This window comes from Panulirus ornatus, chromosome 66, assembly GCF_036320965.1.
Source record: "Panulirus ornatus isolate Po-2019 chromosome 66, ASM3632096v1, whole genome shotgun sequence".
In the NCBI taxonomy this organism is placed as follows: domain Eukaryota; kingdom Metazoa; phylum Arthropoda; class Malacostraca; order Decapoda; family Palinuridae; genus Panulirus; species Panulirus ornatus.
In genome coordinates, this window is record NC_092289.1 from 2,524,628 (window position 1) to 2,541,673 (window position 17,046).

At 43.9% G+C, this 17,046-nt stretch overlaps 1 protein-coding gene across 4 annotated transcripts in view; it reads left to right on the forward strand.

Annotated features, from left to right (window-relative positions):
- Positions 1-17,046, forward strand: part of Exn (Ephexin) — a 297,401-nt gene that overhangs the window by 173,953 nt on the left and 106,402 nt on the right. For all 4 annotated transcript variants that reach the window (XM_071658652.1, XM_071658653.1, XM_071658651.1 and 1 more), the window contains one exon: positions 2,600-2,775. In XM_071658652.1, the coding sequence (XP_071514753.1) occupies positions 2,600-2,775 (176 nt within the window). The remainder of the gene's footprint in view (positions 1-2,599; positions 2,776-17,046) is intronic.

The following is a 17,046-nucleotide window of genomic DNA, read 5'->3' on the forward strand; positions in this document are numbered from 1 at the left end:
GGCCATCTACGATGAAGGAAAATAGGGTGCTAGAAAGGGAATGAATCGTAGGCGTTTTGTGGTTTGTGGAAAAGTTTCAGGATATAAAATGGCGGGAATGCACCACCTTCGCCCTAAGAGGAAATGGGGGCATCACAACGGTTAGTCCTGGTGTAACGGTTCTTTCCATACAATCTATGGGAAACAGCAGCAGCAGCTAGGCGTGTGGCAAGGACACACAAGCAGCAGCATCGCAATGCATAGATGGAAAAAGATTTAAGAATGATGATGTGTGGAGTGTCAGTAAGGCTTCTGGAAGGATTTTGATACCACAGTAAGGAGCGAGCGAGATTGGAAGAGAGAGTTGCTGTTGCATTATTTAATTGAACCAGGTCACTGCTTCTCATTTCCGATAAGCAACACAAGTGGGAATTAAGATATGTTCAGCGTGAGAATAAGAACGAGGAGAAGAGAGTGTGTTGATATGTGTAAGAGTGGAATCGTCTGCTAAAGAGGGAATTGAATTAGAAGTTCGAGAAAGATTATTCATTTTTGGGGATAAACGAGAGTAGGCGACAGGACAGAACCTCAAGGGACGCCACATTAGGGCCAGAGGGTGGAAATCGCCCATGTCATCCACCACGTCACTGGACCGATCAACGTGCAAAGTGCTCAAGAAACTGGATAAACGTGTACGTGTTTATCCATGCTTGTTTACAGGCTATATGTACGTACGTGTACATCGCACACAGATTCCTGTGAATGTGATAATAGAAAGATGGAGATCACACGAGAGAGCTCTCCTCCAAGTGGGTATCTAGTGGCCTTTGTGGTCATTAAATGGGTGATTGTGGAGACCGGGGTTCGATCCACAGCCTCCGTGGCATGATAGTGTGGGCGTAAGAGCCTATAACAGTCAATGTTTCTCTTGCGTCACTTAAGCCTCGGGCCTCATAGAAAGGCTGACCGCGTTCATTCAATCGCTTCATGAGCCACCCCACAATCTATACGGCTCGGGCAAGACGCTGCAATCTCGAATCCAAATTTGAACGCGCGCGCACACACACTCACACACACGCACACACACACACAGTCACTCACACATGATGGCGAACTGGTGATTTCAGTCACTCCACAGACATGATGTCGGGCAGGTCATTGCAAAACGCTGTGGAAACCTGAGTGTACACATCACACTGGCGCTGCAGCGTGCGTCAGCCTTCCTCCACCTCGAAACAAATGGACTCGTCCGCCGCTTGGGAGCCGAGTAAGGTGGCGGAGGTTTGCCCAAGCGCCGCCACCCATTACCGACCCTCGCTTGCCTAAGCTTTGGCTGAATGGAAGCTTGACTCAGCGTCTGTTGCGAACTTCGACATCACCGTATGATTTGACGGTGATTAATAGAGCAGTGCCATAAACATTTTTCATATTTCACGTGAATTAAGCGAGAAAAATGGTATTGACCTGACCTACATTGTATATTATAGTTTCAAAATCTAATTAAAACCTTGTTTGAATTCCTTAGTGTGTGTGTGTGTGTGTGTGTGTGTGTGTGTGTGTGTGTGTGTGTGTGTGTGTGTGTGTGTGTGTGTGCAGGACAGTGTAGACTCATTAGCAATGCCTTCAGTCATGTCTAAGAAATTGTACATGTTATCTACTGGTTCCTTGAAGATGTCTAAGAAGCCATGATTATTACACATTGTCCCCAAGATGTTACACTTATGTTAATAGTTAGATTAACCGCGACAGTGAATTGGGTAGATTTTTCACTTACGAAAAATAAATAAGTTTAGAAACAAGAGATGTTAACCTCACATCGTTTTCTACAAGTTTTGAGCTGCTTAGAGGGTTATATAAAGATCTATAGAAAGACCTTCTTATGTAACTTGTATCCTTGAACACGGCTGTACAACCATTCAGGGTCAGGTCAAAGGTCACGTCATCATATCCCTGTGTCATGCAGTCGTGGTCAAGATTTTTTTGATGACGTATAACTCGCTGATGTCCTCTGTACCATGACCTGCTTAGCGTGATGGAGTTCGTTATCAAGATGTATATAGTGACGCCGGGAGAGAGGTTGTACATGGAAGGCCAGCTTCGCTTGTAGTGTCTGGTCTGGCTCACAACCCCGCTTTCCTTACGTCGAGTTTTTCCTCCATCAAAACATCCAGTTAGGTTCGCTTTCTCGCCTGACTGCTCGTCTCAGTTACATGTTTTACGATGGTGGCGAGAGTATTCTGTCTTCAGGTTTTTTTGTCTCTTCTCCTCCTCCTCCTCCTCCTCCTCCTCCTCTTCTTCTTCTTCTTCTTCTTCTTCTTCTTTTTCTTCTTCTTCTTCTTCTTCTTCTTCTTCTTCTTCTTCTTCTTCTTCTTCTTCTTCTTCTTCTTCTCCTCTTCTTCTTCTTCTTCTTCTTCCTCCTCCTCATCCTCCTCTTCTTCTTCTTCCTCCTCCTCCTCCTCCTCCTCCTCCTCCTCCTCCTCCTCCTCCTCCTCCTCCTCTTCTTCTTCTTCTTCTTCTTCTTCTTCTTCTTCTTCTTCTTCCTCCCATGCATCATGTTTCCCTCATTCCCGGCACACCAGGGTTACACTTGCGCCAGTCACGTGTCCCATGTTTCTTACAGGGTCCGCATGCGGCAGCGCTCCAAGCGATGGCGGCCCCGGAACTGGCGGAGGTCTTGGAGCCAGGGCGTGAGGGACGTGGCCGCCCACAACCACGCCCACGCCCACACCATCGGCCACAACCACGGCTCCCTGCCCGCCGCCCGCGAAGATGAAATTGAGTATTGCTGGCGTGACGGTGAGTACGGACAAGAGACCATCTTGCGTCACGGACCATCGCCTGGGGATAGGGGTGGAGGGGATGGGTGGTCTCTGCGGGGATAGGGTGGGGGGATGGGTGGTCTCTGCCTTAAGCAGCGTGGCTTATTGAAACACCACGGTTCGAACTTTGTCGTAGGATGTCACGACCCTTGGGTAGGAATCCTTGGCCCCTGACCTTGACCCATGACATGGTCATGTCAGAAGGATAGGTTATCAAGGATCCTAAGTGTCTCAGTCAAGAAGTTGACGTATAACATGTAATTAGCTCATACATTAATTTGATAATATACACCACTTGTAAAAAAAAGAATGTTGCTTCGAATCCCAGACTTCACAGAACCCAATCCTTGTGTTACGTATGGCAAGCAGCGGTCACATTAACAAGGGATCGAACCCTGGTATATATATCACCGTTTTCTATAGTTTGCCACACACGATTATTTTTCATCCTAAACATTTTGAAATTTGTATTTGGGTAATGTTTATCCCCCCCCCCCCTAGGGAGAGGTCCTTGAACCCCAGGCGATGGGTCTGTCAGTGAGAGGGAGGGGGGGTGTGCAATGTTATTTGCCTTGGCCGAGCATGGCGGCCAAGGGCCCTGGGGCCAGGCCCTTGGGGATTCTCTTTAGCTCCCTCAGGGCCTGGCTGCTGCTACCAGGGAGAAAACACACCCCAGACATGACCACGCCTCCTTAACTGGCCAAAAAAAAAGAATTGTTTATTAACTTTCTTTTTTCTTGCTTTCTGTAAACCAGAAACATTTACGAGTGATGGTTTGTGTGCGAGAAAGTGTTATGGCCAAGATAGTTTGAGAATTAGAATGTTGTTGAGTTTAAAATGTGAGGGTATAGAAAACGGCGCGTCACAGGGGCCGACAATTTAAAGAAGAAAATAGCTATATTTTCTATACTTTTTTTTACTGAACTTTTATATATGTAAATACAGACATTCTCTGAGGTACGAAATATATTTCATGGGATATAATTTTTTTGGCGAGTGAAGGAAGCGTGGTCGTGATCACTGCTGATTTTCATTCTTGGGTGATGGATCTTTGTTGTAATTAGATATATAGAGTGTGGAGATCCAAGGTAAGGACGCCTTCTCACCGGGGAATCATTTCTACTATCATCAAAAAAAGGTGAGTGAATGATTTCGTATGTTTGAGCTTCGACAACGTGTTATACTCTGTGCACCAGGTAAGTCCTCTTCTTGTTAGTATTTTCCTCAATCTTGATTAAACGACATACCACGCAGCATGAAGACCAGTGAGATCCAAGTCATCATTAATACCATAAACATATCTCAAGGTTGAGGTATTTAACGCAGTTACCCTTACGACATAGAAAATGAGAATGTCGCTGTCAGTCGATTGGTAGACTTTAATATTTTATTTAAGTCTTATAAGATACGTGTGTTATTGATGCCCATCACATGGACTTTGGAGTTCGAGGTGTGGCCTATACACAGACTTAGTGTAGAAGAGCCAGTCAGCTGCTGTGGTGGTGCTGACCAGCAGCTGACGTTCTCGTCTTCTGGTGACCTCGATCAACCCACCTTTGTCACCACTGACCTGTCCTGACCTTTAGTGAATCATTTGATATGCTCATTAGGTCGTTGCTAAGGTTGGCAATGCCGTAAAAGCTTAGTGTTGGTTAATATTTGAGGACAAGTGTATTTGGATATATATATATATATATATATATATATATATATATATATATATATATATATATATATATATATATATATATTAAGGTAGAGTTTTACATCTGTTTTTGAGTCTTATGTTTTACGGTCATTCTATTTTTCCCGGGATCCGTCTGTGGGTGAGGTTGGCAACGCTTGGCTGCACCAGGTCAAACCCCTCAGCCCCCCCACCTGACCCCCCTCCTCCACACACCAGCCAGTCTGGCTATTCTATTTTTCTGTTTATCTCTTTATTATTATTATTATTTTTTTTTGTCTTGTAACTTTGCCTTGTTCCTTTGCTTCTTTTTTGTTGTATGATTACGTACGAATCAAGTAAGGATGATGTATGTTGCCAAAGTTGCTTAAAGCTGCTTTGGTCGATGTAGTGATACATTTGTGCGTTTGGGGATATATATATATATATATATATATATATATATATATATATATATATATATATATATATATATCGTGTGCAAAGCTGTTTCATTAACGTACGTTGGGGAAAATGAGGGAGTAGACTGGTGTAGGAAAACCATGTATGTGTGTGGATTGGCCAAGACTAAATGTGGCACAGGGCGGGCCGTGTGGAGGTGGAGTCTGGTGAGCTTATTAAGCTGGATGTGTGCGTGTGTGTGTGTGTGTGTGGTGTAAGATGTGATGAATTGCTTCCAGCCCCTCGGAAACAAAAGTGCTCTCTCCTAAGACGCATGTAATATTCATGTAAGATGTATTATGTACTGTTGCTTTTATCTCTAGGTACACGCCCTTTCGATAGGTTTGATATTCAGAAAGCTTTCTGATTGATGCTTAGAATGTTAAGGGATGAATCGCGAAGTGTGCCCTAAAACGTGTGCCGTTTGGAGCTACAGAAAACGTAGGTTTGATTATTAATTGAAGGGTAACTAAAATTCTCTCTCTCTCTCTCTCTCTCTCTCTCTCTCTCTCTCTCTCTCTCTCTATATATATATATATATATATATATATATATATATATATATCTCTGTCTACATTTTTGTATGTTCTACAGTCGGTAGAAGGAAATGTTACTCATTTGTTGTGAGAAGTTGTGAGTCTACATCGTACTCCTTGTGTCCAGTGACAAACAGACAAGCTCGCTGGTGTGTGTATGTGTGTGTGTGTGTGTTATAGGACTCCGCCTGCATGTTGTAGCACAGCGAGTGAGCCCCACCTGTGGCGAGGTTGTATGATGGTCATTGGACGAATAGGAATCCATAACTTTCGTGCTTTATGTCAGAACGGAGCACTGTGGCTGTAGGAACCCCATGCAAGTCCTGGGTTGATATAATTAACTTTGAAACGTCTACAAGCGTCAGTTGACGTTGCGCGGTTATGTGCCAATATCGTCAATTATCAATAATGGTTTCCGCCCTCATTTCCCGGGCAATGTTCGTGTTCACCACAAGTTTTCTTCCGCCACACCTGTAGAAATATCACACCTCAGTCACCTGTATATTTCAAAAGGTGCGTGTGTGTGTGTGTGTGTGTGTGTGTGTTGCACAAGCTCCCAGCCTCTCCCGAAATATAACACCAACTGTTGATATATTTGTTTCCCAGCGCTAACGTAGGAAGTGATATATATATATATATATATATATATATATATATATATATATATATATATATATATATATATATATATATATATATATATCTTTCTTTCATACTATTCGCCATTTCCCGCGTCAGCGCGGTAGCGTTAAGAACAGAGGACTGGGCCTCTGAGGAAACATCCTCATCCAGCCCCCTTCTCTGTTCCTTCCTTTGGAAAATAGAAAAAAAAAAAAGAGAGGGGAGGATTTCCAGCCCCCCGCTCCCCTCCCTTTTAGTCGCCTTCTACGACACGCAGGGAATACGTGGGAAGTATTCTTTCTCCCCTATCCCAGGGATTATATATATATATATATATATATATATATATATATATATATATATATATATATATATATATATATATATATATCTTTCTTTCTTTCAAACTATTCGCCATTTCCCGCATTAGCGAGGTAGCGTTAAGAACAGAGGACTGGGCCTTTGAGGGAATACCCTCACCTGGCGCAATTCTCTGTTCCCTCTTTTGGAAAATTAAAAAAAAAAACGAGAGGGGAGGATTTCCAGCCCCCCGCTTCCTCCCCTTTTAGTCGCCTTCTACGACACGCAGGGAATACGTGGGAAGTATTCTTTCTCCCCTATCCCCAGGGAAAATATATATATATATATATATATATATATATATATATATATATATATATATATATATATATATATATATATATATATATAGATGTATACATAATACTGCTAGCGTATATTTGTATATTTGGTATTAGTTCTTGATATAGTGTCAAGTCCATAATAAACAGGGCAGTGTGCTTTCCTTGAAAAGAAAACGTTAAATTAAACTATGTTTTGCTGGGCTGGTGGCGCATCGCAACGGTTGAATAAGCGTGTAAGACGTGGGCGGGTTGTAAAAAGGTTGTGAGAGTGTCTGGCCGACCGAAATGAAAGTCGCTGGGAAGAGCTGTTGGTACAAGGAAAGTGGAATGAATGGATATTGAATGGATGACGTAAAGATATTGTGTGTGTGTGTGTGTGTGTGTGTGTGTGTGTGTTTAGGTTTAGGGAAGCGACAGAGGGTGTCACTGCTGCGTTGGATATTGACTATTGATGACACTGGGGAAGGATGTGTGTGTGTAATGTGATAGGCTTTCTAGTGGAATATAATAAATGGTGTGTGGATATCGTACAGAATGCGGGTGTAAGACTGATGTATTGTGGGAAATGGCGACCCGTGCATACTTAGGGAGAAAATGTATTGACGGGCTTGCTAAGTGAGTCGTAAGATCATCTCGGTATTCGAATGAGCCTAATGACAGTAATTTCCTGATTTGTGGTTAGAGCTTCCTTTTAGAAACTACTGGGCCATTGGCATGAGGTTAGGTTTCCTTCGTATCGTGCGCGCGCACGTGCACACACACACACACACACACACACACACACACACACACATGGATTGTAAATTCCCTTGACTTACATTTGATTTGAATTATCTTGGAGCGGTACGTCATGTTGGGTATTTCCAGATGTTGCCAGTGACGAATTAGGGTGATTATTTTTCTAGTGTCACACACAACAATGGGAGGATGAGTTTTGAAGTGTCCACAGTTGGAGGATGAGTTTTGAAGTGTCCACAGTTGGAGGATGAGCTTTGAAGTGTCCACAGTTGGAGGATGAGCTTTGAAGTGTCCACAGTTGGAGGACGAGCTTTGAAGCTTCGATTGCCAAGTCACAGACGCCACCAGTCCTGCTTAAGCGAGAAGGGACGAGAAAGCGGAAGAAAGTGGCGTGTGCAGCAGGAACACCACGTCATGAGGCGGGCCGCTTGGTGCAGTGCTTGCGTCTGCCTAGGAGTCTTCTCGTCAACGTAAATCATTTTTTTTTCATTTTTTTTTTGTCCCACATAAACTGCGGTGAAAGTGCCTCCCGCTGAGGTGATAATTAAGGAATGTTTGCGCAGCGATATGAGCCTTAACGTAGGGTTAAGCTCGAAGGTGGCTTGTTCGCCACGGGTTGGACTTGGTCGTATAGCCTAGCCTGTCTCGCTAGTAGCCTAATGTCTCGCTTGTAGCCTAGCCTCTCGATCGTAGCGTAGCCTCTCGATCGTAGCCTTGCATCTCGCTCATAGCTTAGCGTCTCGCTCCGAGCCTAACGTCTCGCAGGTGGCCTAGCCTCTCGATCGTAGCCTAGCCTCTCGATCGTAGCCTAGCGTCTCGTTCGTAGCCTAGCATCTCGCTCATAGCCTAATGTCTCGCTCGTAGCCTAGCCTCTCGATCGTAGCCTAGCCTCTGGAACGTAGCCTAGCCTCTCGCTCGTAGCCTAGCGTCTCGCCCGTTAGCCTAGCTCTGAGCGATGAGTTCTGTGGTCGACATGCTTGCAAAATACTCCCCTCCGCTACATCTTTGACCTTCGATACTGTATTGTATCATGATCAAGTCTCATGTCTCTCGCATAACTCACTTAAAAAGAACTCTTTTTAATGTATTTGCTTATTTTTTTCTTTTTTAATGTATTTGCTTTTTTTTTTCTTCCGGCAAGCGTGTGCCGACATCAACTTCCCCACCTCCAGGCGCGCCGGCGGTGGGGTATAGAAAGTTGGGGGGTGTTAAGGTGGGTTTGGGAGTGAGGTTGCCGGCTCGCATTATACTTCACCCACGCCCCGTGCCCCGCGCCCACCCTGCCCACCACGCACGCCTGCGCACACACTCACACACCACACCGCCAGCGAATGAATGAATCGACTTCCGGACACAGTAGATTAGAGGAGCACTCACTGTGTCCCTAAAATTTGAATTACAGGCATTCTTCGCGTAGTTTAGCGTTGCTCTCGTGCCTTGATTTAACAAACCTTTAGGGCCTGAATGGAGATGAAATCATCGTTTGACGGAGGCAATCACGCAATGTTGTTTGTTTCACCTACGAATAGAAGATGGGATGTAGGCAACAAATGGAAGATGGAATGGAGGCAAGAATATTTTTTTGTGGTATGAAGATGGTATTTGTTCATTAAACTGTCGACCTGCCTTACTTCATGTTATCACACAGTTGGTGGGGATGGAGTATAATGGGGATGGGACTGCATAATTGGTGGTTAGTTCCATCACCGTCTACTCCACAGTCGTTACCCCGTTTTTTACTAGTTAGGTTCATGAATATTTCGTAGATCAGTGCAGCTGGTGAGTAGATTTAGTTCCGCAAGTGTGCTGTTAGGGTGAAGCAGGATCGGTCTGTTGCCGTGTGCACTACCGGTTGAACTGTACAGCTTTACCGTTGCAAAATCCGATTTCAGATATACTTTTTGATATGCTGGTTACGTAAAAAAAAAGTATGAGAAACCCTTTTGGACATTTTTCCTTAGAAGAGTTAGTGTATGGCTAAATATACTCTATATGGTGATGACATACATTAGTAAGCCTGTATATATGGGTGGAATTGATCTCCGAGACTAATTATTGTATAACATGTTCATTAGACTAAATTACGTTCGTGAATTGTAGTTATATTGAATAGGCGATTACCAATTAGCCAGGAATGGTAGTAATTTAGAGTAGGACGATTCTGTTAGCCGGCGGGGCACGCTGATTGGTTAGCGCCCTGTCGCTCCGGGCTAGGTCTTGTCAAGTCTGCTCGCGCTCTTGGCAAGTGTTACAGGGAGGCTAGCTAGCTTGACGGCAGCTAACGTCACCTAAAATGCTGTGATTGAGAAAATATACACTTGTGCAGTATGTGTATGTGTGATGTGTTGCTTCCCAAGAGAAGAATAGTTCTTGTGCAATTGTGGTACCGAGATTCAACGGAAATCTGCTTTGGTTAATGTTTCCATATATATATATATATATATATATATATATATATATATATATATATATATATATATATATATATATATATATGAGTGATGGGCCATTCTTCGTCTGTTTCCTGGCGCTACCTCGCTGACGCGGGAAATAGCGATTATTATAATGATATATATATATATATATATATATATATATATATATATATATATATATATATATATATATTGTGGTCGTTTTCATTCCGACAGATATAAGGAATCAATTATTGCTAACAACAGGAAAATATAATTAAAAGTCGATCCTGTGGTTAGCAAGGTGTTTAACAATCTAGGTGAGGTAGTTGATTTTCAGGGTCAGAAAGGAGGCCGTTCACGTCAAGTTATAACGACCATTCGAAGAATCGTGAATAACCCCTAGTTTGGGTGTTTACGATGATTCTAAAGAGCATACCCTTATAATGAACTGCATATATTGCCATTGCTGCAGTGTGTGTGTGTGTGTGTGTGTGTGTCAGTTTAACACATGATTACTAGTTGCAGTCTTCCTCTGGTGTTGTGGGTTAATTGTTAGAGCAGTGTTGTAGTTATGACAGTACTGGACTCGTGTGTTTTATGTACCAAGTCTCAGGCATTTCAAGATGGTGAGTGGTGGTGAGGGACGCGTCTTGTCTCACACAGTTTATGACTGGAGGTACGTCTATCTTGTCAGCCCGGAAGGAAGAGGTTATTTAGCTGGGATGAGAAGGGAAGGACCAATTTAATGTGAAACGTGCCGAAGAAAATGGCTCGCAAGTTCACCGGCGTAGGAGGTAGGAGACATCCATTTGCCACATTGTTCTTCGCGGATGCATGGTAGAGAACATGTGTCCGGAGACTGGGTATATGTAGATGCACTCTTTCATATGTATTGGGCCGGGGTGAGTGTATATGATAGACGCTTTCTGCCACATAGTGATTGGTTGCATTGTTGGTAATTGTGTCGTGATGATAAAGTCACTGGTTGAGGCAACACTTCATAATTGGAATTCCGATCTATTTGGTATGCTGTCGGTTGCTTTCAGTTCCTGTATCATGTAACAGAATATATTTTGTGGCTCAGGAGGAAAAATATAGAGTGACTTGAGGATGTTTCTGATCGTGTCTTTACATAAGATTTATGTACATTCTTTTTTTAAATGTCATTTACATATGCTTCGCGAGTGCAAAGTTCAGGTTTGATAATTAAGGCTAATTGTGCCGTTAATTGTCTTCCTGAGTAGTGACAAATGAACCTGAACGGTCATTATTGTTAACGATGGTGTGGGGAGAGGTATGATTATTGGCTGGCGTTCGGAAATAAATGGCTGGTCTGGGGATGAACCACCTCACAACCAGTGGTTGCGCTGGGGTGTTGGGGTTGAGGGAGGGGATCCTACTGGTTGTCTTAGCTCCCTCTGACAGCTTTTATATCCTCTCTCTGTAGGGGGCTCTGGTATGTTTGTTTGTTTGGTTGTTAGGTGCATTTATCAATCGTAGTTCAAGGTATTTTTTTCGTGTTTCTAATAGTTTGTCTGTTGATGCATCGCTTCCTCGTTTTAGGTTATGTGTTTTGTTTGCCAGTGAAGATAAATGTACACTGGCGAGGCGGAGTACCCCATGTTACAGTCACCCTGCAGGTAGGTGTAACGCTTTGACCCCCATTTTGTAACACATTTGAGTATGGCACCCGTGACAGATGACGGGTTGTACTCGTGTGGCCTTGTATCTAACCCGTAGGTTGGATGTTGACGTTGCACATATGTCGATGGTAGATTCATATCGGAGTGACTCGGAGTTGCGGCAGATTTTCTATAGAAATCCGCACTCTCATTCGCAGTGACATTCGCATTTCGTAATATTCTCATACAGGGAGCCGAAGCAGCCCTCCATTGCCACCGTAGCTTCGCGGTCGTCTCCTTACGACACCCCTCTCTCCTGTGGCCTGTTACTCTTTTAAGAAAACAGGCCGTATTTCATGACATTATCAGGTTAGTGCAGTATGGTTGGGCCCGCTCTGGTATGTGAGTCAGTGTGGTGTTCGCTAGGTCTTCGGCTATGTATATGGGAAGGTCTTCGGGGTATCATATTTGTTGAGAAAACTGCCAGCACGTTACATGAAGGATGTGAGCAGAGGCCTTCACTCAGGTGTTCGATTCTATAGGGAGAAAATGAGGTGTTTTTTTGAAGTCAGTGTAGGAGGAAGGGCGGGGTCTTTGAATAGGGTGCTTCTGGCAAGGTCTTTCACTGAAGATGTGAATGTAGTAGGATCTGTAAGCTGGGGATGTGGATAAGACTTTTGTCTTTTGATGAATCCAGGTAAATTTAGTTAGGTAAAGGTCAGCAGTTGTAGTGTTGGCCATCCCTTGTGGCATACTAAGAGGTCACACCGTTGCATAGCGCCGTTGCGTTGAATACGAGAGAGGTCCAGTAACTGGCACCTGCCCAACAAAGTGTTCATGTCTTGCAAACCGTTAGTCAGAACACAAGAACACCTCTCTGTGTGTAAGATCACCTTAGAATCATAAAGATCACCTTAGAATTGTCAGGATTTTTAACTCATGATTTTGCTACCTGAGGTTTTTGTGGAATTCAAGTGGGAGAAATAGTAGTATTAACCGCACAGGAAGACCCGAGGCTTTGGGCCCCCATATTAGGTATGCACTGCCCGAACCCTTCTGGAGGTTTGAGGGTAATTATAGCAATTCAGACAGAATGATTCCGCTGCTTAGGAGCCGCCGTAATTACAAGCCGGTGTAATTACATCGTGTCACCACAGAGGGTTGATTGCAAGGGGTGAAAACCATCTGAATTGAAGGTGTCTCCGATGTCCTGTGGAGCCAGCTGTGTGTGGCGGCGTCTGGCAACGTAGCCGGTGATCTCTACGCTGCTGTGTGGTGATCATCTCAGTGTGGAGGCGGCAGTTGAGAGGTGTGGTGTTTCTGCTCCGGACGCTGTCGCCTCTTTCTTGATCGCGCATGTTTAGATTTAGTTTACAGTACACAGTGTTTGCTGCAGTGCCAAGAAAAATCGTTTAAAAGAGGTACGAGAGTTTGTGTCGTCTGAAAAAAACATAAAAACTCCCGGAAGGAAGCAGTTGTATGCAAGTGCTGTACAGTGGGTGTGGTGTCGAAAGGAAGAGATCAGGACACCGAAAACGTTTCCTCTTAAGTGCACTTTACACTGGAAATATGATGTGTGTTGCTACTTATAGTTGGCTTCCAAGTGGAAAGAAAATCATCCCGGCCCGTATTTTTTTTCTTTTTTCTTTTTTCTTTTTTTTTTTTTTTTGGTTGGCCAGACAGACGTGAATTGAAAGAACAGATGAAGGGTGAGGGAATTTGAATTCGAGTGTGAGAGAAATATATGAAGAGAAATGTCTGTAGGCTCTTTTGTTTGCTCATGGCTAGATCATGTATCTTGGTTTCAGTGACCTTTTTTTCTTCATGTTTTGATAAGTTTACATTTAGTGATCATGTGATCGAATATACAGATGCTTGTTTAGTTAGAGGTTGGGGGGGGGGGGGGCTCGACTGACTAATAGGAGATGGGTAATTTCCTATATTTTGATGGAGACCTGTAATAAGATAGATTAGAAGTTAGATAAGGAAGTTTGCAAGACTAGTTAGTTCCCAGGTAGGCAATTAGTAGTTGAGCTTGGGGGGTGACCTTGTTAAATGACCCCAGGTAGGTAATTGGCAGCGGATATTAATATCAGGTAAGGGTGTGGGTGATCGTGTTGGGAGTACAACGATATGATTATACATATATATTTATGATTTGGTTGTGGCCATAAGGCAGATATATTTGATTTGGAATCTTGTATTCGGTCAGGAAATATGAGTAACCAGGTATTTGGTTAGGTAGGTGACTAATAGGTGGTCATTCAAGTTTTGGATTATGCAATCTAGTAGGTGGTTAAACAAAGGTGGTAACCTAACAGGCGTTGGCTACTGGGAAAGTAAGTGGTTGCTGAAGTCGGTAGCTGGTCTGGTAATGGATACCAGGCAGTTAGGTAGCATATAAAGTCTGTAGTCCCATGGGTATTGACCGGTAGGAAAATTTATTGATTGATTAGTCGGCAAGATATCAGGTATTAGGCGTGTGTCGTTAATGGGAGAGGTTAGTGACCAGATATTTGAAATACGTTGGACATCATGAAGTTTAGAGGTTTGTAGAGAAAGAAGTCGCTTTGTTATATACTGATAGGTAGAGTAACTCGTGAAATACCTAATCATTTAAGCACTGGGTGCCTGGCGGTTGAGTAGCGAATCAAACAGATGGGTTTATGTAATTAGAGATAGTGTTGGTGAGGGGGGGTCGTACACCAGGTGCTGGCCCTGAAGGTGGTGGGGGCTAGTAGTAGGGCACTCGTCGGCCTTGCCAGCCAACAAAAGAGCGAATGTGAAGGGATTTCCCTTCCCGTCCCCTTCAGGTGACGCAGCGCTCTTCAGGTAGAAATATGCCGGGTCTTGTGATGCACACAGGAAAGGTTTACGTTCTGACTATTGAAGTTTGATTTTTTTTTTGTCGTTTCCCTGATATTGTTTGGGGTTAGATGACACATTGATGTAAATGCTGGAAAATACTGGCTGGCGGGCTGCGAGGGCATTTCCTGAGTTGATATGCTGGCGTATGTCATGAATGACAATTTTTTAGGCTACGCTTCACAGAGATATATTGGTGAGCGATAGTAAACTGTGTCTTAGCCTAGTGAACCTTACCTAGCTTAACCTAGGAGATGAGTGTTGCTTGCCTGGGACTTTTATGGAAAGATCTATCGATTGCATATGACAAGAATTTCGTAACTTTCGTGGGGCGTGAACTGTTAAAACTACCACGTGAATACATAGTCTTTACATATAGCCTCTTCCAGAATCCATGATTATATGATGAAGCCTTCGTGGTAGCCTTGTGAAACCTCCTAACCAGCTATACCTGATCGGTCAAGTACTGGGACCAAAGGTGCTGAATAGCAACTGGAGATAGAAAGTGGATCCACAGATGTCACTACACGTATAAAAAAAAAAAAAAGTGGCTACACGGTTGAATAAAAAGTGGCAGTGTATGAAGTGTAGAGACACCGTGGCCACAAGAGAGTGATGTTTAAGTGTATCTGTGGTGTGTGTGTGCCGTGATGAAGCCGCCCACACACTGATACAATGCCCGCCACGCCCGTCTGCTCGCCCTCTGACGCCCGCAGGATGGAGGCCGCAGACAGCTGGTGACGTGGTTGCTAAGGGGGTGATCCTTACATGCAGCAGCACCCAAACATGACGCTATCCTTCCTCGAGTCTCCAACCAGCCCACGTGAACGTAAGGCCACTCGCTGGATTTTGTTATGTGCCATACCCTTCTGTGATATTTTACTGATATATATACTTTTTAGACATTGAATGATATTTTATGAATTAGTTGTAATCGACCACAAAGCCCGGGGTGTAGTTGTAACGACTTAATGCCATAGAATATTCGGGGAGCGGACATGTTGGCCTTGGAACACCGGGCGGGTCTGGACGACCGCCTCCGGTGAGGGCGAATCCTTGATGATAACCCACACTCCAGCGTAGCGTTGATCTGGTAGCTCGTGTTGATCTGGTAGCTCGTGTTGATCTGGTAGCTCGTGCTGATCTGGTAGCTCGTGCTGATCTGGTGGCTCGTGTTGATCTGGTAGCTCGTGCTGATCTGGTAGCTCGTGCTGATCTGGTAGCTCGTGTTGATCTGGTAGCTCGTGCTGATCTGGTAGGTCGTGTTGATCTGGTAGCTCGTGCTGATCTGGTAGCTCGTGCTGATCTGGTAGGTCGTGTTGATCTGGTAGCTCGTGCTGATCTGGCAGCTCGTGTTGATCTGGTAGTTCGTGTTGATCTGGTAGCTCGTGCTGATCTGGTAGCTCGTGTCGATCTGGTAGTTCGTGTTGATCTGGTAGCTCATATTGATCTGGTAGCTCGTGTCTTCCTAAGGTTACCAGTTATTACCCTAAATAATGCTTGATGTGGTAATCCTTTTTACACTTCGGGGGAAGAGCCTCATGTAGAGTAAGAGTCCCATATGGTCTTAGAATTACCCCTTAACACCTGAAGGTGTTCAAGGATTTTTCTGTTGGTCGTTGTGGCGTACATGGATGGCCTTAACGACCCTGGCAGTTAATAAGCCTAAATTCCTAACAACTAACCAACCCACACCGTGGAAGGATCCGGGTTGTGAAATTATAATTTAAGTCTTTTGTGATGTATTTTACTTCGTATAAGTAGACATCACAAAACTAAAGTATCTAGTCTGTGTGAAATATAATATCGTGTATATGATATAGAATTAGTTTGTGTCTATCATATATGGTATTTGATGAAACTACCATACCCAGATTTGTATGGAATAAAAACACGATCTTAGTTCGGTATTTTTTTTTTATCATATATAACTTGTAACACATTTTAAAATTCCTTTTAATATGTAAAAAACTGGGTTTTATGTTTCACTCTTCTGGACCCCCGGCCTGATCCATGCTGTCTCCAACGGCTTTATTTTTTCCTTAGATTTGATTTTTCCTTTACCGTACTAGTTTGTGGAGGTGGCCGTCCTACCCAAAACCTTAAGGGTCTGGTTTGTTTCGTAATGGTTAACGGGTATGCGCGTGGCCTTCAGACATCTGCCTAAAACAGTGATGAACTATGACCTTTGGTTCGTCAAACCACCCGCTCATGTGGCTGCTGATGTGGTTGTTCAACACAAGCGTAATGGCCGGCAGCAGTCAATACTTTGTATCACCGTTTGTGGGTTGTCTTAAAACTGGAGTGACACGCAAGTTGGTGTAGGTCGAGAGGTTGATCCGGAGCAGCAGTGTGGCGGGCATGCATTATTAACTCCCCGACGCATTTTGTCGGGGGAGGAAGAAGCGGAATTGTATTGTCATCTCCGCTGTTGAGAAACGTGCTCCTGGTGATCTGTACCCTGTTATTATCTTTGGATGTTAACGATAGTAGAAGCGTCATATTGTTCAGTCTGTTTAAGTCGATGATTACATTGAAGGAGACGCCGAAGATTCGGGGAAGATAGGCTGGAGCAGAGAGAGAGAGGGACAATTCGGTCGACAAACTAGAGGGGAAATGGAAAGGAGTTTGAGATAAAGTGAGAACATGGGGAGGCTTGCGTGCTTTCGACAGATACCCG